At 55.9% G+C, this 23,281-nt stretch overlaps 3 protein-coding genes across 6 annotated transcripts; 2 read left to right on the top strand and 1 right to left on the bottom strand.

Moving 5' to 3' along the window:
* The first annotated feature begins 1,864 nt into the window (after nt 1-1,864).
* On the top strand, nt 1,865-7,854 carry PHOSPHO1 (phosphoethanolamine/phosphocholine phosphatase 1). 2 transcript variants are annotated; one of them, XM_069481257.1, is made up of 3 exons: nt 1,865-2,095; nt 5,120-5,215; nt 7,005-7,854. In XM_069481257.1, exons 2-3 carry the CDS (start codon nt 5,171-5,173, stop codon nt 7,761-7,763), a joined length of 804 nt encoding a protein of 267 aa, XP_069337358.1. In that variant the 5' UTR covers nt 1,865-2,095; nt 5,120-5,170; the 3' UTR covers nt 7,764-7,854. The 2 variants fall into 2 exon arrangements, with proteins under 2 accessions (XP_069337358.1, XP_069337357.1); XM_069481256.1 differs by lacking the exon at nt 1,865-2,095 and having other exon boundaries at nt 5,160-5,215; nt 6,884-7,854.
* Nucleotides 7,855-8,772: 918 nt separating this feature from the next.
* Nucleotides 8,773-19,387, bottom strand: ABI3 (ABI family member 3). 3 transcript variants are annotated; one of them, XM_069481260.1, is made up of 8 exons: nt 18,992-19,387; nt 13,995-14,144; nt 12,742-12,918; nt 11,175-11,260; nt 10,846-10,941; nt 10,464-10,621; nt 9,785-9,922; nt 8,773-9,431 (listed from the first exon to the last, which is right to left on the bottom strand). In XM_069481260.1, the coding sequence occupies exons 1-8, from the start codon at nt 19,106-19,108 to the stop codon at nt 9,268-9,270; spliced, it is 1,086 nt and encodes a 361-aa protein (XP_069337361.1). In that variant the 5' UTR covers nt 19,109-19,387; the 3' UTR covers nt 8,773-9,267. The 3 variants fall into 3 exon arrangements, with proteins under 3 accessions (XP_069337361.1, XP_069337359.1, XP_069337360.1); XM_069481258.1 differs by having other exon boundaries at nt 13,977-14,144; XM_069481259.1 differs by having other exon boundaries at nt 8,986-9,431; nt 10,464-10,618; nt 13,977-14,144.
* A 1,651-nt stretch (nt 19,388-21,038) lies between these two features.
* GNGT2 (G protein subunit gamma transducin 2) lies at nt 21,039-22,728 on the top strand. Its single transcript, XM_069481261.1, has 4 exons — nt 21,039-21,100; nt 21,839-21,916; nt 22,175-22,264; nt 22,541-22,728. Exons 3-4 carry the CDS (start codon nt 22,181-22,183, stop codon nt 22,664-22,666), a joined length of 210 nt encoding a protein of 69 aa, XP_069337362.1. The 5' UTR covers nt 21,039-21,100; nt 21,839-21,916; nt 22,175-22,180; the 3' UTR covers nt 22,667-22,728.
* Nucleotides 22,729-23,281: the final 553 nt, after the last annotated feature.

Raw genomic sequence — 23,281 nt, forward strand, 5'->3', positions numbered from 1 at the left:
TGGGAAAGTTCAACTCTCTGTGCCTTCATTTCCCAACAGTAAAATGAGACTGAACTGCACCCACTTCATAGGGTTGTCACATTACATAAGTGGACACATGCAAAAATTTCCCAGCACCCCCCAAGTGCTCAGGTAGTACACATGTGGCTAGTGTAATAAAAGGGGCCGTGGATGATGCTGAGGCTGATGGCTGGCATGGGGGAAGAGGGAGGTCCCAGAGAGAGAAAGAGCAGGTGTGCTGGTGAACGGGAAGAAGTGGTGAGGAGTGAAGACGTATGTGACATGAAGTGTGACAGCAAGCCAGTTTAAGGAGGCGGGGCACTGTGGGTCACCGTCAAGGGTGTTAAGGAAGCGAGTGAGTGACTTGTTCAGGTTTGGAGCTTTAAAGTGTTCAGGCTCCTTTGTATACATGGAAATATGGCGCACACTTGTCTTATTTATTAATGAACCCCCAGCCCCTAGCTCAGAGACAAGGGTAATTCCTTGTTGACCCTCATTCCTCCTGATTTCCAGCCCCACCGGCTCCCAGACCTGGCTGTCTTCTGAGAGTGGTGCAGGGAAAGACTCTGGAAGGACTGGAGTGAGACCCAGGTGTGGCGGCAGCTGCGTTCTTCCCACCTACACACCCCTTTCTCTCTCTCTCTCTCTCTCTCTCTCTCTCTCTCTGTTGCCCAGGCTAGAGTGAGTGCCGTGGCGTCAGCCTAGCTCACAGCAACCTCAAACTCCTGAGCTCAAGCGATCCTCCTGCCTCAGCCTCCCGAGTAGCTGGGACTACAGGCATGCACCACCATGCCCGGCTAATTTTTTTTTTCTATATATATTTTAGTTGGCCAGATAATTTCTATCTATTTTTAGTAGAGACGGGGGTCTCGCTCTTGCTCAGGCTGGTCTCGAACTCCTGAGCTCCAACGATCCGCCCGCCTCGGCCTCCCAAGTGCTAGGGTCACAGGCGTGAGCCACCGCGCCCGCCCACACACCCTTTGCAACCCAATGGAGTGAAGGATGTCTGGGTGTGAACGCTTAGGCAAAGGACCTATCCCGAGTGCTGTGAACGTGCAACCACAAATGCAGTGAGTGACCTGCTCACGTGCCTGGTTCATAGTAAGTACTCAGCAAATACAAGTTTCACCTCTTTCCTCCTTAAACACTTTCTCTCTTTCCCCTTATCCTGGGAGGGCCAAAAGGTTGGGGGAGGGGAACAAGGGGATGGCTAGGGACGGGCTCTTACGAAGCAGAGGAGAAAGTTGGCTTTTAAATTTATAGTACCATTTGCAAAGGGACAAACTGTTCTCCCCCTCACCCCCAAGTAAGTGTTCACGGGGTAGGGGAGTGGGGGAGTAACCTGTTAACTGGGGAGAGGGTCCCGAAGGCCGGCTGCGGCACCGTGACTCCGCTGGGTCAACCCGTGCACCATGGGGTTTAGGAACCGCGAGCGGAATGGGCCGGAGGTGGAGGTGCATTTCTGCACATCTCAGGATCAGAGCCCCGGAGGCGGCGGTTGAGAAAGTCCGCAGGGCTGGTACTTGCGGGTGTGTGGGCAGGGATTTACGAACATGCCCACAGCCGCTCTAATGAGCGTGCCCCCTACCTGCGCTCCTCGGAAGGGACGTGCTCCATCGCCACCCTCCTACCCCTTCCCCCAGCGGCCAATCCCACCTTGGCTCGGGCTCCCGGAGCCTCCTCGGCAGCCGGGAGGCGTGGCCTCAGGTGGCCCGTCCCTTTGATGTGCGCCGGCTCCGCTGTGATTGGATTGTCGCTTGTGACGTGTGGGGACTGCGGTGGGCCCGGCTGCTGCAGCAGCCGCAGCGCCGGCCGCGGCTCCGGCTCCGGCTCCCGGGCATTTAAAGGGGACGCGGCGGCGGCCCGGGGGGATGGGGGGCAGGTGGAGGGGACGGCCCAGACGCACATCATCCACAGTCCCTCGGGACTGGAGGGACTCGTGAGCCGGAGCCCAGAAACCCGGGGGTGGATAAGACACCGCGTCCCCTCCAAATCCCTTGCTCCATCCTGCGCCCAAATACCTCAGCTAGCCCCCCTCCCCACTCCTTACACTCCAAACTCAGCCGGGACAGACCTCTGCCGCCGCCGCCCCCACGTGAGTCCTGGGCTCTGGGAGGTAGGGGAGGGCTGGGGTCCCGGCGCGGGGTGGGGGCTGCGTGGAGTTTGAAGGCGCTCCTTCACGCGCCTGGCCGTGGGAGAGTCCTGGAGCAGAGGAGTGAGTCCCCTTCTCTCTCCTACCCCGGGAACGTGGTGCGCGGGTGTCCCTCTGTCCCCGACTCCGGCAAAGCCAAGGAATCGGTGCCCCCTTGCTCCCCGCCACCCACAAGTCCTCTCCCGGAGCTGCTCACCCCCCGCCCGCATTGGAGCGAAGCGCCCGCCAGCTGGGGGTGTGCCAGAGTGCCGGCTTTTCAGTCACCTCTAAAAATATCTCTCCCCCCACCCCACCGGCAGCTGCCACCTCCCTGCCCCTGCCCAGTGAGGATCCCCTCCCAGCTTGTCTGCCCAGGCAGGGAGAGCCCAGAGGTGACGCCTAGTCCCAAATGCCTCATGGGCACCAGGGCGCCGGGTCATCAGCGCCAGCTGGTCAGGACCTCAAGCTCACACACAGCCCAAGGGGGCCCCCAGGGCACTAGGGGACGCTCCAGCTGCAGTTTGCCCAAGAGGCACCAGAGATGACTGAGTTCTAATCCTGATTCTGATGCTGTGTGACCCCCACGATGTCAGCCTGACTTCTCTGGCTCTCTGTGTTTCCTATTTGCTAGCCGGGGGTGGTGAGCACGGAAGGTGGTCAAGCCCGGGACGCTGTCTGGGGGAGGGAGGGAATTCCAGCTTAGTTCTTGGATCTGATTTCTCGTGATTGATAGGAGGAGACTTGTTCTTGGCCAGAGAGGGCTTGTTACTGTTGTATTTCTGGGGTCCTCATGCTCCCGTCCTCATCCTGCACATTTCTGGTGGAAAACTGTCTCAAAACTTTCCTTGGGGTTCCATCCATCCAATAAGAGGGGAACTTCAAACTCAGGGTCTATGCCAACCAGAGGCCTGTGACTCCCTTCTACCCCATTCCCACAGATTTAATCTGAGAGCATTTGTGTAAAGGGCAGGAGGGAGCAGGTAGGTAGGAGTGTGACCTGGTATGGGATCAGGGAGGTGGCACTGCTTTTAGATGGGACAGTATTATGGACTCTCTGCCACCTCCTAGAAACCCTTCTCTCCCTCTAGCCTGTGGGAGAAGCTCAGAGATCCTGCCCCCCTTTTCTCTTTGGTGACCACAGAAGGATTTGATCACTCAGGACAAAGCTGCCTGAGGTGAGAGACCATTTGGAACATCACAGGAACCAGATTCCATCTGGGGACAGGGTGGGGCATCACAGCATGGCCTCAGTTTCCAGAGGAAGAAACCCAGGAGGCCTGGCATTCTCCTTGGAGACTAAAAGAAAGGAGGGCAACTCACCAAACAAAAAGTGTTTTAACTGATTTCCCTAAATATAATTAGATGAAAAAATGTAACCATGTCTTTTACGATGAGAAATGAGAAGTTTTGAATATAAAGATCAAACGAATATTTTTTTTAAAAAGGAAAGAAAAAACAAGAGCAAAGTAATGAGACCCTTTTCTATGGGTTGAAAGTTGGTCTCTGGGTGGCTGCCAGTGACACTTTTCTTTGTATCTGCCCCTTGCTTCTCCCCATGTGACACGTGCCTGTCCATGTTTGCTTTTACCACGACAGTGGCATCCCTGACCTTTCTCCTCTGATTCACCTGGCCAAGGTTAATTGTGTAGACAGCCAGGATTCCAGAAGGCTGGAACTCCCAAATGGGGACTGGGGATGGTCATTCCTGTGTCGCCAATGCCTCCCTCCTTTCCTTTCCCACCATCTTCTCTTCCGCCCCCTCCCTCTCTTTGCCCGCTGCCCACCCAGCTTTGACCACCCCTCCCAATTCCAATATTAAAAGTTCTTAGGGAAAAAACTGATACCCACACCCCACCCCCACTGAAGGGTTTAATGCATGTGTGGTCAGGGAGTTGGGAGGGAGGGGGTACCTCAAGGTGGAGGGTGCTAGAGCCTGTGCCCTGCTCCTGGGATGTGGGACATCTCTGTCCTGGGGGCAACTGCTTCTCCCTGCTGTCCTGGGATGGTGAGGGAAGAGTTTCACCTTGACAAAAGTCAGAGGGGTTTACAGTGTCACCCATTGCCACCACCAGAGGGCAGCAGCTAGCCAGACCTTTGCTCCTCTCCTGTTCTGGTCTCCTGGATCTCAATAGCTAGCCAATCCTGTCCCAGCTGCCTCTGGTCTCTCATTCAAACCCAGGATTAGGGGTGGGAGAGTAGGGAGGCACTGGAAGCTGTAGGTGGTGTCCTTTGTAGCTGTCTCGGTAAAGTCTTTAAGAGGCCAAACCCAGTCCCCAAAGCCACACGGCAAAGTCCAGCAGAGATTTCAACCTGTCTCTCTTGTCTGACTGCTGGATCCCTGAAAGCACAGGGGAGGCCAGTGCGGGATCACTTGTGCGGACCCCGCTGGAGGCCTCAGCCCCCCAGCTATGGTACAGTAAGCCCTGAGTCTTCTGCCCCTTCCCTTTTGGGGGCATAAGGAAGGCAACGCTGTGACCAAGTGTTCGTGAACCAGGCTCTGCCCCATGCAAACAGCATGGAACTCAGTTAACCTCTCTGAGCCCTTCTTTTCTGCCGAACTCATACTTTTGTGATGAGCAGTGAGAGAATAGGAGTGAAGGTGATTTGTAAACTGTGACGTGCCATACACATATAAGGGGCCATGATCATTCTAGAGGAAAAAAGCACTAGTCTCAGCTCTGAGGCCTGGGTCTGAGATCTGTCCCTGCCACTCACAGTAGGTGGTCTTTGGGCAAGTCAGTTAACCTCTCTGGGTGTCCAGTAATATCCTCTGGAATCTCTCGGGGTCGTAGGGGATTGCTAAGAGGATGCCTTAGCAAGGTGCTGTGTGGTCTATGATTGCTGGGCCTATGTGAGGGGTTGGTTTTTCTGAGACCCTGGGAGTGGCTCCTGGGGCTCAGCAGAAGGACCAAGCCCAGGTGGGTATTAGTGCTAGAAGCAAAGCCAGCCTACTGAGCATGCTCAAACAAACTTTTGTGGTTGTGACAGCTGGAGGCCGACCGAGTCCCTGCAGGTGGTGCCCAAGGTGATGTACTGACCATGAGCGGGTGTTTCCCAGTTTCTGGCCTCCGATGCCTGTCTAGGGTAAGTGGCTCCCTCCAGGGGTCTCTTAGGATGAGGCCTCAGCCCCTCCCTTTCCATTGTGGGGTGGGAGGACCCTATCCAACCCCTTTTAGGCTTTGCCCTCACCTCCACTGGGGCTTCATTAATCCCTGGAAGCTTCCATCCCCGCTGTGGAGTCCTGATGTTTTACATCCTCAACTCCAGGAATCCTGGGCCACTGAGACTCCCAGCTGGATGTTGGTGAGACCAGAGGGTGACTCTAGGGATGAGGCTGGAGGGACAGTTGTGTGAGGGAGGCAGATAGGCAGGTTCAAATCCTGGTTCTGAAATGGGGAACTTGGACTTGTTTCACAAGGTGTGCCAGGCCATAAACATCCCAGGAATATTAGAGAGGGGGTTAGGAAGAAACCAGAAGGAGGAATGGCTCCACCTTGATTAACTGGGGTGGGAGGCAGAGAGGCCGAGTGTGGATAACCGGAAGCTGCACGTGATCTGCTCGCTCTGTTCCTCTCACGCGCTGGCAGGCAAAGGTGGTGGGTGTGCTCAGGGCTCCTGCTGACTCCATTTGTTTGTCTTTGTGCCGTGACACTTTCCCTGTTGTCCCCCATCCTCTCCCACACTGCCCCCTCAACCTCCTCTCCTCAACATGACTCTGGCCCATTTCCTGGGGCTCCCCCACCCCTACTCTGCATTCCTGCCCAGAGGTCTGTCTCTGACTCATGACTTCCTCCTAGCCCCCCCACCCATGTCCCCATTAGCTGCTCACTCCTCCTCTGCCTTTTCAGCCACTGCTGCTCTCTCCCTTACCTGTCTCCCAGGTATGTCGTGGCTTGGTGCGGGAGGCTCCCACCTCCCTAAGCCCCACTGCTTCTCCTGCTGCCGGCTTGCTTCGGACTCTGGCAGAAACCCCACCCGCTGACACGTTCCTCCCGGGGAATTGGCAAGTGATTAGTGATGAGCTGTCAGCACAGGGCCCTAAAAATCTCTGGAGAAGCCGTGCCCCACCCCTGGACCCCTGCCCCTGCCCAGGGCCATCTGGCTGGAAGCAGCTCCCAGAAAGCCTTCCTGGGTCTTGTGTGGTCAGTTTACCTACCTAGTTATTCCAAGGGCTAAAATCCAGTTCTCTGGCCAGTGCAGAGGCCCAGGCCAGTGCCCTGTAGCCTGGCACTTAGCTCCCATCCAGGCCTCATTGTTCACATGCCTTGGATGACGCCAAAAGGAAGGAGGAGTGGGCCTCCTTACCGTCCACCTCAATCCCAGGACCCATGGGCTCCCCATGGCGCAAAAGGGGATGACGAAGCTGATCTAGTTGGGCCAATGGGCGGTTTCCCTTGACTCTGTTAGGGAATGAGGGAGTGGAGAGTTCCTGCCACCCTCTCTCTATCCACACCTACAACACGGGCCTTTGGAAGTCTCCAGTACAGTCTAGTCCAGAAACCTTCCCAAAGCGGTGATCTTTGGAAGCTGCTCTTCTGTCTTTTAAACTGACCCCTCATGAAGCCCCAGATAAGAGTAGCAGAAACAGAGAAGCCCTTCCGGGTTCAAGAGTAGGATGGTCCTCTGGGCATAAACCCCAGCGCAGTTAACTGAGAGGTGCCAAGCGGGGGGTAGGCAGGGAAGGCTGGGGATGGGGGGGTGGGGTGGTGTGCGGGACTCCTCCCAGCTTAACCATCCTTGGGTCCTCCTCAGGTCTTGGATGTGCCAGCACCTCTGGCCGTGGCCCGCTAACCAGCCTCTCCCCGGCCGGCTCCCGCCGCGCCCCCTCTCGCTTGCCCCTTCCTCCTCCTGCTGCTCTCCCCCCTGCTCCCAGGACGGCGGCATGGCCGCGCAGGGCGCGCCTCGTTTCCTCCTGATCTTCGACTTCGATGAGACTATCGTGGACGAAAACAGTGACGACTCAATCGTGCGTGCGGCGCCTGGCCAGCGGCTGCCCGAGAGCCTGCGTGCCACCTACCGCGAGGGCTTCTACAACGAGTACATGCAGCGTGTCTTCAAGTACCTGGGCGAGCAGGGTGTGCGGCCGCGGGACCTGCGCGCCGTCTACGAAGCCATCCCTTTGTCTCCTGGCATGAGCGACCTGCTGCAGTTTGTGGCCAAGCAGGGTGCCTGCTTCGAGGTTATTCTCATCTCCGATGCCAACACCTTTGGCGTGGAGAGCTCGCTGCGCGCTGCCGGCCACCACGGCCTGTTCCGCCGCATCCTCAGCAACCCGTCGGGGCCCGACGCGCGGGGCCTGCTGGCGCTGCGGCCTTTCCACACACACAGCTGCACGCGCTGCCCCGCCAACATGTGCAAGCACAAGGTGCTCAGCGACTACCTGCGCGAGCGGGCCCACGACGGCGTGCACTTCGAGCGCCTCTTCTACGTGGGCGACGGCGCCAACGACTTCTGCCCCATGGGGCTGCTGGCGGGCGGCGACGTGGCCTTCCCGCGCCACGGCTACCCCATGCACCGCCTCCTCCAGGAGGCGCAGAAGGCCGAGCCCAGCTCCGTCCGCGCCAGCGTGGTGCCCTGGGAAACCGCCGCCGACGTGCGCCTCCACCTGCAACAGGTGCTGAAGACGTGCTGAGGACGGCCGCCTGCAGGGGGCGCCCCGGGCGGACGGGCGGAGGAGGGGGCGGGGAGGGGGGAATTGGGAAAGACAAACCTAGTTTAACTACTCCCTTTCCCTTTTGCTTTACTATGTCCCTGGCGGGGGGGGGGGGGGTTCTGGAATCTCGTCCCTTTGGGGGCTGGGGGGGGGCGGGATTCGAAGCCGTCCCTATCTATGCAGTTAACCCAGCTCGGCTGCCTCCCCCAGTTCAGTTCCACCGCAAACAGTTAACTTCCGGAGTCTGGACCAACGCGGGGTGTTTCCACAACCCGTGCCCTGCGAACTGGGAGGAAGGTGCTCCCGCCGGTGAGAGAAGGAACGTCTCCCACTGCTGTAGCTGGGCGCCTGACCTCCCCTCCTCCAGTCTTCTGTAAAGGGAACCCAGGACCCCGACACACCCATGGCCACAAGGATCCCTGCCGACTGTCCCAGGCCTTCTCGATCTTCACCCACCGCAACCCCACGCTATTTCTGCACTCGCTACACCTTCTTGCCTTCCGCCCCCGGCCCATCCCTCTAGCACCCCCAAAGGAAAAAAAAAAAGCCGGAGGGACTAGCGGCCTCCCGTTGGTGGAACGAGGAAGCACACTGTCCCCGCTCGGGTCTGGCCAGCCAGGGACCTGGTAGCGTGGGACAGTGTTCTCCTCGAACCCCAGCCTCGTCTATGCAGCAAGAGACCAGGGACTTCACCAAAGTCGCCCCGGTGGGCTGGGCCCTCTGCGCCCGGCTCCTCTCGTTTGGAACAGAAAGCCATGATGTTTCTAAGCTGAACCAGCGAAACCCAAGCCCCTCCTCCCTCTGGTGTTTTAGAACTATAAAGGAGGTGAAGGGGAAGAGACGACTGAGATCTCTTGCGCCGCAGTCTTGGGTGATAGGTTGCTTTCTGCTCTCAGAAAGCCCCACTTAAGTCAGGGATATCGTCCCACGCTTGGGCAAGTGCCCAACTTGAGAAACCAAGACTGATCACAACACACACAGCAAGCCGTGGGCAAAAGAGCCAGTTGCAGTCAATGACTGCGGAGGCATCTGGGGTCTAGTGGTAGGTGGCGCTTAGTGAGTACTAAGGAAATGGGAGAGGGGCTGCTGGGGTGGGGGTGGTGGGCTGTGATTAGCAGGATCCTTAGAACGGGGATGCCATTCAATCCCCCTTCTCCCTTGCCCCCCTCCCCTGTGGGGCAGTCATCAAGAGGTCATCGGTTTTATTCAAAGTTGGCACTTGCTGCTGGAGACCCCACCCTGCATGGAGTAACGTTTCTCTGCACAAACTGCTTGGCCTTCAGTTCTTTCCCCTGGGCAGCAGGTCTCTGGGTACCTCCTCACTTTCCCCGGGACCCCTTACCTCCACCATGGGGGGAAGGGACAGGAAACAGCTCACAGCCCGAGAGGTGGGCAGACCTAGTCCAGCCATGACTGGTGCTGGCGTGGCTGGGGCTCAAGAGGCCCACTCCAGTAGAGCCTTGGTCAGCTGAGCCCCAGGCGGTCAGCAGCTGGGCTCCACATAGTTCCCGGGGAAGAATCCAGTCCCCTCTGAGCTGACGCCCTCACACCAGCCGTCCGAGTAGCGTCGGGTGACGCAGATTACAGTGCCCTCAGAGAAGGAGAGTTCGTTGTCCTTCTGGCGAGTGTATGGGTACAGTGTCACCACTGCAGGGCAGGAGGAGAGGGTGCCATGAGATATGCCCCTTGCACCCTCCCCCCATGGGTATGCAGGGGCCTAAATACTGAACTCGTGCAGGGGAGAAAGCTACAGAGGAGGGCTTCCTTCAAGCCTTCAGGACCCCTCCTCAGCTTAATGCTCATACCAGGCCAGCTGCTCTCTTCCCAGTTTGGTTCTAAGCTCAGTGCATCAGAAAAAGGAGGGGAGGAGGCAATAACAGGCTCAGATCTTTGCAGAGGGAGGGAAGGTTGCCTCTGGGGTGGGGGGGGGGGGGCGGCGGTCAGGGCAACAGAAACCGGAAGATGGGATCTGGTGCCCTTCAGTCCCAGGAGTCAGGTACCTTTCTCCAAGTATGTGGCAGGGACCCAGCTGGGCTCATCTGACTCAAAGCCTGGCGGGGGTGGAGGCGGCAGCCCCAATTCATCTCCATCCAGGGGTGGGGGAGGGGGCAGGTCCAGGGGCAGGGGCAGCTCTGGGCCTGGGAGGGAAACCAGAAAGGCTGCACGTGTGGCACAGGGACCTCCCCTTCATTTGCCTCTGGAAACTTCGCTGCTGGACAGCAGGGCTCCAGAATCCACCCATTTTATGGTTATCTCCCTCCAGCCCTTACCCGTCCTGGTCCTCCCACAATGCCTCTAGCACGTAGCAGGTGTTCAGTAAACACGGAAAGATTGAGCAGTGTAAGTTAGCCAGACTCTGCCACGTGTTAGCTGGGTAGCCCTTGAGCAAGTCATTTAACCTCTCAGCCTCAGCGGCTTCGTCTGTTAAATGAGAGCGTACAGATCCTCTTAGGGTTAAGTTTAGACGAGAAAATAGATGAGAAGCTTCGAACACGGCCTGGCATAAAGCAGGTGCTAAGTTAGTTCACCTCCGCCGACTTCCCTCCCGTCCGCTTTCCTAGGACGAAGCGTTCACTGAGGCTGGCGGGGTCTGATCCAAGAGGGGTGAGGTGGGGAGGCCCGTCGGGAGGTGACAAAGAGACCCCGGGTCAGGAAGGAGGAGAGGGCGGAGCTCCTTACCCGGTGGGGGCGGGGACAGCTCCTCCAGCGGAGGGGGCAGCAGGAAGATCTCGTCCGCAGCTGGTGGAGGGGGTGGGGTCGTGGAACCGGGGAGAGGTGGGGGTGGAGGTGCTGCCTGCCCCTTGGTCGTGGAGGTCCCACCGACACCTTCGGCGCTGCTGAAGGCCAGAGACAGCGGGGCTCGGATCGGGGGACGTCTCTAACTCAGCATCCCCAACTGGCCCCACCCCTCCACTCCTAAGCCCCGCCTCCGACTCTGCCCCAACTCTGCACCTGTGACCCGCAGTCCTCTCAACCCCTGTAGTCACTGTGACAACCCACAGGAGGCCCCCCTCAAAAACCACCGCCCGCCCACCCACTCGGACTTGTTATTAGGGCTCACCCGGCCGAGGCCAGGGAAGAGGCGGATGAGGCTGCAGAGAGCTTGCCATCGCGCACCACGGGGGGCTGCACCGGCTCGGGGATCCGGGGGGGTCTCCTGGGGAGGGGGAGTATGGTGAGCAAGGAAGCAGGGCAAGCAGGGCCGGCCGGGTGCGAGGAGGAGGAGGCGGCGGCGGCTGTCAGAGGAGGAAGTTTGGCACTGGGCATAAACACGGCATGATGGGCACAAGGCGGGGGGTGGGGGGGAGGGGGCCGTGCCGAGCGGGGGTGCAGAGTTTCAGGATGGCGCGGGGCAGGGCCAGGCTGATTTGGATCGCAGCGAGGCCTCACCCCAGCGTGGCAGAAACGGGTGTGGCAGGCGCCTTGATGCTCTTTCGAGACAGGGTCCCGGTCCGCGACAGCTGCGTGCTCAGGTCCTGCGAGGGTGCAGGGAATGGGGCTGGCATCTGAAGTGGGGGGGCCAATCCCCACCCTCATCCCAAAGAGGAAATGGGGGAGGGGCGGAGGAGAACTGGGAGGGAGCGCACAGCAAGTTCCCCCTTCCACTTCCCAGGCCCCTCTCCCACCCTTCCCCCAGCCCCACCGCCCTCTCGTCATTGCCTGGGCCTTGGGCCTCAGTTCTGCCGACAGCCACTTCCTCTGTGCAGCCACAGCGGGCTGAGTGGGCCCATCACCCCCTTTCCTCCCCGAGACCATCTCAGAGCCGGGGAGCTGGAGCCCTGGCTGGTCCCCTTTGATTAGACCCAATCCCACCAGGGACCGAGGAGGGGGTGAGCAAAGGACAGGACACATCACACGGAGAAGTCTCCCACCTCCCATTTTCGCAGACCTGTGGAATTGGCTTTGGGGAGTTCAGGGCAGACAGGACCAGGACCCAGGACACTTAGAGGGAAGTATACGAATGACAGGATGTAAACCCATATGCAAGAGGACACCTCTGTTAGCGATGGGGTTTCCCCAAAAGTGAGCACATGGGAAATGATATTCTTTGTTCGTTGCATTTCACTGCAGACAAGGCAAAAGGGACCTGAGCTGAAGCATAAAGAGTTTAAATGGGGGGGGGGGGGGGTGACCCCGCCTGTAATCCCAGCACATGGGAGGTGGAGGTGGAAGGATAGCTTGAGCCAAAGAGTTCAAGACCAGCCTAGGTAACATAACCAGACAGTCTCAAAAAAAAAAAAAGAAAAAAAGGAATTTAAGTTGGACAATAGGAAGAACTTACTGATGGGGAGGAGGCCTGGTGACTGAAGAAGATAGTTTAATTTCCCCTTTTCGGGGGACTGGTATGTTAAGGATATGAAGGGAGTCATTTAGACCCAGAGACTCCTAATCTAATCTGGGATGTTGAAGTGTGGAGACAGGAGTTGACAAATGGGATGGGTGTGTGTGTGTGCGTGCCCTCTCTCCTCCCTTGCAGAAGGAGATGGGCTGAGACGAAAATGCCAGAGTCATGCCCCTCTCTCTCCACCATGTCCCCTTCGTGTGGCTGCATCCCCGCCCCTTCCACCAACAGCAGCTCTGGGGTGCAGTGACCTCAAACCCCAGACAGAGGAAGTTGCTGTTCTCATGCGGCTGGGGAACCACTCTCATGCACACCCTGGCCTTTTCCCTTCCCCCTCTTCCCCTTCCCACACAGCCAGCACCTGCAAGGGGAGGGGGGGTGCACAGGATCTCACACTCAGCGTCTGAGCACAGGGTAAGGGCCAGCTACGGAGGGAGGGGGTCATGGAGGGATTACAAAACAACGGGGGCTCAGCATAATGGCTTCAAGGAGTGAGGAAAGAAAGGGGCTGTAGGTTGAGACAAGAACGCGCAGGAGAATTGGGGACCTGGAGAGAAAGGGGCCATGAGGCAGGAGAGGGTGCATTGTGGGGAAAGAGGAGGCCCCTCTCCCTACCTTGATCCCGTGGCCAATGTCATCCAGGCAGCCAAAGTTGAGGGGTCTCCTGTAGTAGGGCGTGAGTGGGGGCAGGCTCTCGGGGGCGATGACCTTCTGGCCGGGGGGCAGCCGCTGCACAGTGGCTAAGGTGCCAATCTCCCTCCGGGCCACCTTCTCCATATGCATGTTCACCATCTGCATGACAGGGTTTGAGGTGACAGTGGGGCAGTCTGTGTCCAGCGCCCTTCTCCCTGAGGGAGGAAGAGGACAGCAACTTTTAGGTGGGGGTGAGGATCATGGGAGGCAGTGAGGTCCAGACAAAGAGTGAGTTTTGTTCCCAAGGCCACATAGCAATTGGGAAAAGAGTAGCAGGGAGAGGATGGAGCCACTTTGGAGCCACTTCCTGGTGGAAGCAAATGAGGGTTATTATTAGCTGAGCAGGAACAGGAGGAAAAGAGAAAACACAACATCCCTGGGGATGCTGGAAAGAGACGAGCTTGGGGCTGGCTTGGGAGCAGAGCAGGGTGACACTGAAGTGGCAGAGCATCGAGGTTGGATCAGTTCTCCCCTTTGGGGGACAAATAAGTGAACTGACTTCCTCTTGGAATGTTCCATGGAGAAACCTACAGCACTGAAAGGGTGGGGGCTGCAGTCTGCTGGGGTGAGAGGAAAAGACACACCCCGAGCACTGCGCATGTAGGTGATGCGCAGGCCGGGCCGATGTGTAGCCGGATCTGTGCATGTGCTGTGTGGGGCAATTCCTCGGTCAAGGATCCAGGAAGGAAGGAGGAGGGTGTGTGTGCTGGAATGGGTGGGCGGGGGTGTTACTGTGTGCTGGTGGCAGTGCTTCCAGGGCTGAAGATGGCCTTGCCGAGCAAGCATCCTGGGTCTGGAACACTTATTAAGTCATCGCCTGATTTAGATGCAAACAGGGTCCATTAGCATCTGTCCTGTACTATGCAGCCACTGTAATTAGTAGACATTACTTTCTAATGTCCAGGGTAGAATTTAGAGAAAGAAAAAGCTCTGCCTTTAGGGAATTCACAGGGTGACGGGGCAGCGAGGCCCTCCCTTGAGACATAGCCACAGAGATAAGGAGGTCCCCAAAGCTTGGGAAGTGCCCACCCTCTGCAGTAGAGTAGGGTATTTGCACGTGGAGGCAAGCAAGCAGGAGGGAACTTTAGCAGCAGAAAATGTCTGAGTGGGGCTGAAGAGTTGTGGCCCGATGCATGACGCCTTCCTGCACCCCTTACCTGGTCCAGCGTGCTTACGCGGGCTTCCACCTGCCGCAGGCAGGCTCCCTGCAGGTCCAGCATGCGCAGAGTGTGCCCGGCCAGGTTGCCCACCTGGTAGGCCACGCTAGCCAGTGCCTGGGTGGTGAAGGCCATGGTCTCCTCCAGCGCCTTCCGCTTGTCGGTGGCCTGAAATACACACAGCCCTGGGCTGAGGCCAGCATCTCCCACTGGGTGGGGTGGGATGGGATTGGATGTAGTGAAGGTGGGGGCTGAATTGGGAGAGTGTGGCAACCCTTAGATGTTTGAGGTGGCTTCCATAAGAATGACATTGTAGTAAGAGGGACTCTGGGGACATTAAAAAAAAGTGAATCTGCAGCCTTGGGGATTGGGCGCAAGGGGAGGGGAAGATACCCCTCCTCAAATAGTCAAGCCGAGGATTGAGTTGAGATGACCTAGCCACCTTCCTGAAGACTTCAGTAACAGGGTGTCCTTTTGGGGCTTGCAGGCGGTGAATAGTAGAAAGGGAAGAGGAAGGCACTGCTGGCTGGAGCAGACATTCCTAAACTTGAAAGACACCAGCCAACTTCAAGCCCCAACCTCAGACCTTCAGACCCTAAGAGAGTGGCCAATGAATGTGTGCCATTAAAAGCTCTCTCCGGCCAGGCACGGTGGCTCACGCCTGTAATCCTAGCACTCTGGGAGCCCCAGGTGGAAGGATCACTTGAGCTCAGGAGTTTGAGACCAGCCTGAGCAAGAGTGAGACTCTGTCTCTACTAGAAATAGAAAAAAATAGCCAAACAACTAAAAATAGAAATAAAAAATTAGCTGGGCATGGTGGAGAGGAGTGCCTGTAGTCCCAGATACTCAGGAGTCTCAGACAAGAGGATCTTTGGAGCCCAGGAGTTTGAGGTTGCTGTGAGCTAGGCTGATGGCACGGCACTCTAGCCCAGGCAACAGAGTGAGACTCTGTCTCAAAAACAAACAAACAAAAAAGCTCTCTCGGTGACTCTTGTTTTCCTTATTTAGCTCCCGTCTGCAGGTTGGTGTTTGGTAACTCAGATAAGGAAAGTGAAGCCCAGAACAGAGTGACTTCATTCATTCATTCTCTCTAATAGCTTCCCAATACACTAAGAATAAAATCTAAGCTTCTAATCATGGCCTGTGTACAGCGACTTGGGTCTGGCTCCTGCCTTCCTCTTCACCACCCCCTCCTTTTTTTTCACCCCTCCAGCCACAGTGGCCATTGGATTTCTGTTCCTGAGCAAGCTAGATTGTTTCTACCTCAGGGCCTTTGCATTTGCTGTACTTCCTTTTAGAATCCTTCTCAGTAGCAGGTCTCAGCAACTCAGAGACACATTCCCTCACCATCCTAACTAAGATTTCCCCCAGCTCATCTCTTTGTTGACCCTCTGTCATATTTACCCTGTTCTCTTTTCTTCCTGACTTTTAGCACTATCGAACATTATCTATTTACCTTTTTATCTATTCCCCCCTCTGCTAAAATGGAAGTGCCATGAGAGAAGGGAGCTTATCTGTTTCATTCTTTATCCTACTCTGGAATACTGCCCAATACACACAAGATACTTCATAAATACGCACTTGTGAGTTAATTAGCAGGTCGAATGGGAATCAAAACACCAGCTGGGCACGTTCCTACTGCATGCCAGGCCCTGTGCCAGGCGCCGGCCAGGGTCACACTGCCAGTCGGTGGAGGAGGGGTGGGCAGGGAGTAGTGAAAACAAGAGTTTTTTTCATTCCCAGATCAGACCATGGGGGCTGGGGCAAAACTTCTCTGGTCTTTGGTTCCCCAGGCAGCTTCCTCATTCCTGGTCCAGTCATGGAGTTTGCTAAAGTCTAGCCTGTACCTTTCTCAGGAGGCAGGGGGCGAGTCCAGGGCAAATCTGGGGCAGGGGATGGACAAGCAAGGCTGCACACTGGGGTCCCCTTGCTTGGCCCTCGGGTGCCCCTCAGTGCCTGTCACTGCAGAGCAGACCTAGAAATGATCAGAGAGGGGTCCAGACAGAGACCAGGTGCCTCCAGGGTAGCCCGAGCCAGAGCCTTCTGGGAAGCCCATGCTGTGGTTCTCCCCTCCCTGCCTTTCTGTTCCAACAATGGGAAAGAGATGCTCATTTGCATGCCAATTTACACATTATCGGTATATGTAACCGAAATGCCATCTCATCAGCATAGGTCACCGAGAGCCTTGACTAGGCAAAGAAATCACCTCAGGATGCTAAAACCAGAAAGGGTAGCATGTCTTGATCTAGTTCAAGACCTCCCTTGAATAAGTGAGGAAACAAGCCCAGAACACACCAGTGACTACTTCTCCATCTCCACCCACATTTCTTAGCTTGCCTCCCTTCTCCTGCACTGTCCCCTCCCGGGCTGAAATGTGGAATTGTCAGCCCAAACAGGAAAAGAAAGTATCTGCTTGGGCTCAGCCCTGAGCACCTCAAGCCTGGAACCCTACTGACCCCTGACTGTGATCTTGGCCCACAGTTAGGTCTGGAGGGACAAGGGTCTGGGATCCATGTTGGAGGCTGACTGCTTGTTCGTCATGCAAATCGCCCCGTCTGTAAACTCAGTCAACCCTGACTGACGACTCTGCAGCTGACCCCAGTCTGCCTTCCTTAAGTCCCCATGGGTTTCCTGACACCTGGTTGGCGGTTGGGGGATGGGGAGGATGGAGGGCATGGGAACCAGTCCTCATTCAAGAGCAGTTCTGAGAAGTCATCCAAAACCTTCCTAGGCATTTGCTCCCCAGACAAAGATCCTCAGAGAAGCCAGGAAAGGGAACTGGTTGTGTGATCTGGTAGTTAATGTTCTGCAAGAAGGACACAGGAGTTCAGGGATTCCAGCCTGGGTCAGGGCTTCCAAGGCACTGCATGTTTTTGCAAGGAACACTTCTCCTCCCTAGAAGTGAGTGTTATTCTCCATCCTTCTGATGAATGCTAATAATAACAGTAATGGTGATAGCTCTTTCTTCTTTTTTTTTTTTTTTTTTTTTGAGACAGAGTCTCACTCTGTTGCCCAGGCTAGAGTGAGTGCTGTGGCGTTAGCCTAGCTCACAGCAACCTCAAACTCCTGAGCTCAAGCAATCCTACTGCCTCAGCCTCCCGAGTAGCTGGGACTACAGGCATGCACCATCATTCCCGGCTAATTTTTTCTATATATATTTTTAGCTGTCCATATAATTTCTTTCTATTTTTAGTAGAGATGGGGTCTCACTCTTGCTCAGGCTGGTCTCGAACTCCTGAGCTCAAACGATCCGCCCACCTCGGCCTCCCAGAGTGCTAGGATTACAGGCGTGAGCCACCGCGACCGGCCAGCTCTTCCTTCTTAAGGACAGGCACTGGGCCGAATGCTCTAATACATTGTCACATTTAACCCATGTAACCACCCCTGAAGGAAAGTGTAGGGAAACTTGCCACAGGTCCTGCAGCTGGTAGGTGGCAGAGCTGGAAATTGGACTCAGGTCTTGGTGACCCCAAATTGTGTGTGCACACCGTGTGTGCAAAAGAGAACCCATGAGGAAGCACTTTAAGATGTGCAGAAGTTATGGAAGGAATGGAAAGGACTCCTGTCCATAGGGCAAGCATGCCTCTCGGCGCTAGGGCAACCGGCTGGTTTGCAAGCCACGTTCCTTCTCATCTACAGGTTGGTCACTCAACATCCGTACAGATGGAAATTATACCCAGGGTAGCATTTTCACCTAGTGGTATGGAGAGTGGGCTCTGGAGTCAGGTTTCTGGGTTTGAATCTGGGCTCTGCACTAGCGTGGAGACTTTTGGGAAAGTGACATAACTTTCCAAACCTCAGCTTCCTCATTGTGTAGTGGGAAAAGTACTCATCTCACAGGCTTGGGGTGAGGAAGAAACGAGGCCACGACAGTAATATGCCTGGCCACAGTAAGGACACAAAGCATGTTAACTGTCATTGTCATTGACTCCCTTTAATCTGTCATTTCCCCATAAGCACTTGCTCATTTTTTTCTCCTTCCAACATTCTTACTACGGTAGGAGGTCCCTGTGCCTCTTCTCACAGTTTAGTTAGTATGTGTTAATTGATAAAGTTTTATCAATAAAAAATTTTAAAAAGAAAGAAAAAGTTTTGCACAAGGGGTAACAGATTTAGCCTGGAGCTCTTAAGGAATCGAGGACAGAGAGTGCACATAAACTGTCTTCAAGTCACGCAGTGTGTCAAGGGGCAGAAAGAAGGAAAGGAAAGAGCTCCGTGTCAAACGACAGGGAGGCCTGGACTGATGCCTGGCGCTGCCATTTGGAGCTGTGTGATCTTGGACAAGGCACCTGGCCTCCCTGAGCTGCTGTTTCCACATCCATAAAATAGAAATTATAATACTTGTCTCGTGAGGTGGGTATGAGGATTTGTGAAATGTCAAAAGTGTTCCGTCATGGTTAAGTGGCCTTGCCTCTCCTCCCTTGATCTGGGGTCTATATTTTCAATCCTGGAACAGCCACACAATGTCAAAAGCTCTTCTACAATGCCACCCGCCTCACCTTTTGCTGGAAGCCCGCTCCCAGCAGTCATGCCGGCCAGCCCCCTGCCTCTGCGTGAGACCTCCTGTCTCTAACCCAGCCTACTCTGACTTCTCCCCACTCTCCCCCGAATGTCAGGGAAACAGCTCCTTTCCCTCATCCACCTCAGGTTCCATACGCTGTTTGGGAAGTTCTGAAGCCCAGGTAGGGCCTTCACGCCCAGCATGAAGTGCGAGGACCGGGCTTTGGGTCTCCGGGGCGTCTGAGGGAGACGCACCTGGGTGAGGCCTGAGAACAGGATGGAATCGTGCTGGCTGTCTGGCCATCTCCCAGCTCTGAGACGGGGCACATGCCAGGGTAGCATGGGGTCAGGGTTAAGTTTTCGCGACTGGGAGAAGGCCTGGAGTGGGAGGGTTTCTCAGCTAAGGGCGGGCCTGACAAGCACCTGTCGGGATGGCTCCCGTGGCCCTGCCTGGGGCTGGGCTTCTGGGCCCCCAGAGGGGCTGGGGAGTCCGGGCCTGTGCCCGCTCCACTTACCTGCACGTAGTTGTTCTCGCAGTAGTCGGCAACCCGCAGCAGGGCGCTGTGGTTGCCCCGCAGAGCCTCCCGGCCTGTAGGGATGTCAAACTCCTGCAGCTGCTGCAGCTCCGCCATCACCCCCAGCCTCCGTCTGGCTCCCCGGGGAGCCCGCGGGTTTCGAGCCTCACCCTGCCCTTGATTGGTCGCTCTGCCTTCCCTCCCTCTCACTGCTTTTGGTTTCCTCTGCGTGAGAGAACCAAACCTGCCTGCAAAGGGCAGGCATGCTCATTCCGGGACAAGAGGAAGTCAGTCCCTGCTCCCGGGGCCTGCGCCTCTCTCTCCCCTGCCCAGAGGAAGGGGGAAGCCAGGGGCCTGTTTGGGGGCCCAGCCCCCAATCCCACCCAGCAGAGGAAGCCAAGGTCGGGGCAGCTGTGATTGCTCCCTGGTCCGGGAGAGGAAACTGGTGGGTGGGGGGATGGGGTAGGAGACTGGGGAGGAAGGGGGCTGGCCTGTTATGGGGGGGAGGTGGACTTTCCACTCATGGAAGGGGGGAGGAAAGGGCAGAGGGTGGGGGCTTCCTTGGGAAGCTCAGGGATGAGTCACCAAGGGACGAGGGAGTGGAGGGTGGATAGGATATGGAGGCCAGTCACTGCGGGGGACTGTGGGGTGGCAGCGCAGCAGCAATGGAAAATGGCCTATGCATCAGCAAGAGTCAGGGTTGGACCCCAGGAAGACACACCCAGAGGTTCCCAGAGAAGTGTCGCCAAGCCTGCGGAGGGTCATATTCGGTTAAGGTCTGCTGTACATGCCCTGTGCCTGATGGAGGCAGGACAAGATGAGATTGACCAAGTGTAACGTGAGGAACTCAGATTAGACAACAGGAAGGACTTGGATTTGAGAAGCACCAGGCTCCAATTCCAGATTAACTTGTTGGTTTTAGGAAGCAGCCGTGCACAGAGCACTGAGCCTGGCGCAGGAGGGAGGGGCTGTAGGTCACCCGTTAACAGGGGGTTGGACTCGATGACCTGGAGGATCCTGTTCTGATCTCAGATTCTTAGAGCTCACAGCTTGAGTGGGACTCGGGTCCTGGAAGGGAAGTTAGGATGGATCACGGGCTCCTTCCTGCCCCTCCCACCAATCAGTCTGTCATCCTAGAGGCAGGAGAATAAGAGGGGGAGGCTTGGTGGCAAAAAAAATGTGCCTCCCCCATCATACCGGAAGCTTCCTGGACTAGGATGGGGCAGGCGTGCAGAAAGGGTGTGAATATACCATATTGGTCCCTCAGCTTCTGGTCATAGAGAAGGTCCCTTGTCATTGCACAAGTGTCCCAGAGCAGGAGCTCGGTGTCTGTTAGATTGCATAGCCCTTGGGTGATCCTGGGAGGAGACCAAGAGAAAGACCAGAATGTGGGACCTGAGCTCAGGGACTGCAGATAAGGGAGACTCACACTCAGGGCTCAGGGGGAGGCGTGGTGGCAAGAAGCATGGACACAGGCATTAGGTGGTACCAACTGGTATAGCATCGTAAGCGAGGATACACTTGTATTGAATGAGTGAATGAAGAGTGAGCTAGGAGAGCCTTGGAAGGTGAAATCGTGGGGAACCAATGAGGGACACGAAGGCTTCTTGGTTAGGGAAGCTAGGAGCTGGTCTAGGACTTGTCTCATCGGGAGGAACAGCCTCAGAGCAGGCTCAGAGGTAGAGGACCAGGAGGGAAGGAGGAGGCAGGGGAAGGGCAGCAGGTGGGATAGGGTGCAAAGTGGGGAAATTGGAACCCTGGGGACTTTAAAACAGGGGTGTCACTAACAGAGTGAGGCTGACACAGGGAGCAGGGTGGGGAGAAGGTGGCCTAGAGGCAGCCAGATGGAAGATGGCCTCTGTTTCCTGCTTTGCTTTTGTGGGGAGATGTCAGTGTCTCTCAGTGCTGGTAGCAGTGAAGGCTTGGAGGCTCAGGCAGTGGACGGGCTTAGAACCTTGAGCCTATGATCAGCTTAGGCAGCAGAGATTTTGGTTTCCAGACCATCTGCCTTATCCGAAGATTTTCAGCTGATGAGGAGCTAGGAGGCTCAAACACCATCTCGTCTGGGTCCGGGCCGAGTGACTTGGAGAGCACGCTCTTCCCTGGTAGGTGAGATGGGCTGCGGTTGCCCTGGGCTGGGATCTAGTCTTAGTGTTACTGAGGTTAGGCCCCAGGCAGGCCTTCCTGATAACTCTGCAGTAATAATAATGGCAATAGTTTTATTATTAAAAAAAATAATAAATGTATCATGTTCATTATGTGCCAGGCAGTGTATTAAAATATATACATATAATTTTTTTTTTTTGAGACAGAGTCTCGCTCTGTCACCCTGGCTAGAGTGCCGTGGTGTCAGCCTAGCTCACAGCAATCTCAAACTCCTGGGCTTAAGTGATCCTACTGCCTCAGCCTCCCTAGTAGCTGGGTCTACAGACATGCGCCACTATGCCCAGCTAATTTTTTTGATATATATTTTTAGTTGTTCAGCTAATTTCTTTCTATTTTTAGTAGAGACGGGGTCTCGCTCTTGTTCAGGCTGGTCTCGAACTCCTCACCTTGAGTGATCCGCCCGCCTCAGCCTCTTAGAGTGCTAGGATTACAGGTGTGAGCCACCTCGCCCAGCTATTAAAATATTTTATGTGCATTATTTTCTCAATACTCTCAGTAATAATATGAGGTAGGTACTATTATTACACCCATTTTGCAGATGGGGAAACTAAGACTTAAGGAGGTTGAGAAACTTGCCTAAGGCCACACAGTGTGGCAGCAGCAGAGCTGGGATCAGAGTTGGAGTCTGGCAGGCCCCAGAGCCCCTTCTCTTGGCCACTGGGTTATACTCTCCCCTGCCAGGACCTGGAGACAAAAGAGAAAACTTGCAACCCAGTCATTGTGTGGAACAACAACTTTGCTTCCTGAATCTTCTTCATTGTAAGAAACTCCTTTTTTCTTACTTCTCTGCTTCCTCCTTAGACAGGTCCTTATCTAGAGGCAAAAATGGACCCTCCCCCATCAGACTGGGAGCTTCCTGGGCTAGGGTGGGGCCAGGGTGCAGGGAGTGGGGAGTTATGCTGAGTGATGAGGGATACAGCAGGGAGAGGACAGAAGTTCAGGTGTGGGGGCAGCGGGAAGGGCTGATGGGATTTGCGATCCTGGCTGCTGAATCCTTCCCGGGCCGTGTCTGTCCAGGGCAGGATGACCCAGGAGCTCAGCGAGAAGGACCTGCTGCGGATGGAGGTGGAGCAGCTGCAGAAGGAAGTGAAGAACTCAAGGGTCCCGGTGAGCCTCCTGGCTCCTCCCTGCTCATCCCTTCCTGTTCCTGGGACGCGAAGGCGGAAGGGATGGAAAGGGATGGCGGGCCTTTCCAGGACAGCAGAGGCAGCGATAGGTGCCTCTGGGATGGGGGAGGATGTAGGAGGCTGGGGTTTGACCCCAAGAAGCGCCACCTTCCCTGAGCTCAGGAGAGAGCCTCGGGGCCTGGGAGAGCGCAGCATGTCCATGTCTCGGATCCTGAGAAAGCTCCCGGGGCTGTAACCATATCTTGTGTTCTCACAGATTTCCCAGACGGGAAAGGAAATCAAGGATTATGTGGAGGCCCAAGCAGGAAACGACCCTCTTCTCAAAGGCATCCCTGAGGACAAGAACCCCTTTAGGGAGAAAGGCTCCTGCATGATAAGCTGATGGCACCGGAGCCCTCACCCCGAATGTCTGTCCCTCCTCGGCCAGCACCAAGTACCCTAGGACACTCAGGGAGCCAGCGAATTTTCACCTTCTGTTCGTCACAGAATGAGTAAAGATTCCTGAATGAAGGTGGCCTTGTGCATCTATTCCCCAATCCCACCTTCCACTCTTTTCTCCTCCCCCTCTGGGTCCCTGCTGCCCCGGCTGGGAACACTCCCAGGAGAGCTCCCGGCAGCTGGCACTGCGGGTGGCAGGGCGTGGAGAGCCGTCCTTAGGAAGCACTCACTCCTCCTTAGAACTCCTGCACCTTTTCCCTCCGCTCTCTTCCTAGGAAAAAGGCATTTCCCCATTACAATAGTTTGGGTTGGGGGCCCGGGGTCAAGGGGTCCTTATTCCCCATCTCATGTCCAATCCCCCCCAGATGACCCGATGACAAAAAGAGTTTGTGAAGTTATGATTTCATAATTTATTTAATATTGTTGAGTGTCTACTATGTGCCAGGCACCTGGGATGGAAGAGTGGGTAGGATTAACACGGCTTCTGTTTTCGTGTAATTTTGCAGAGAAGACATGAAACAATTTACAATGAAGTCTATAAAAGCTGCCATGGGGAGAG

Source organism: Eulemur rufifrons, chromosome 9 (genome assembly GCF_041146395.1).
Source record: "Eulemur rufifrons isolate Redbay chromosome 9, OSU_ERuf_1, whole genome shotgun sequence".
NCBI classification, from domain to species: Eukaryota; Metazoa; Chordata; class Mammalia; order Primates; family Lemuridae; genus Eulemur; species Eulemur rufifrons.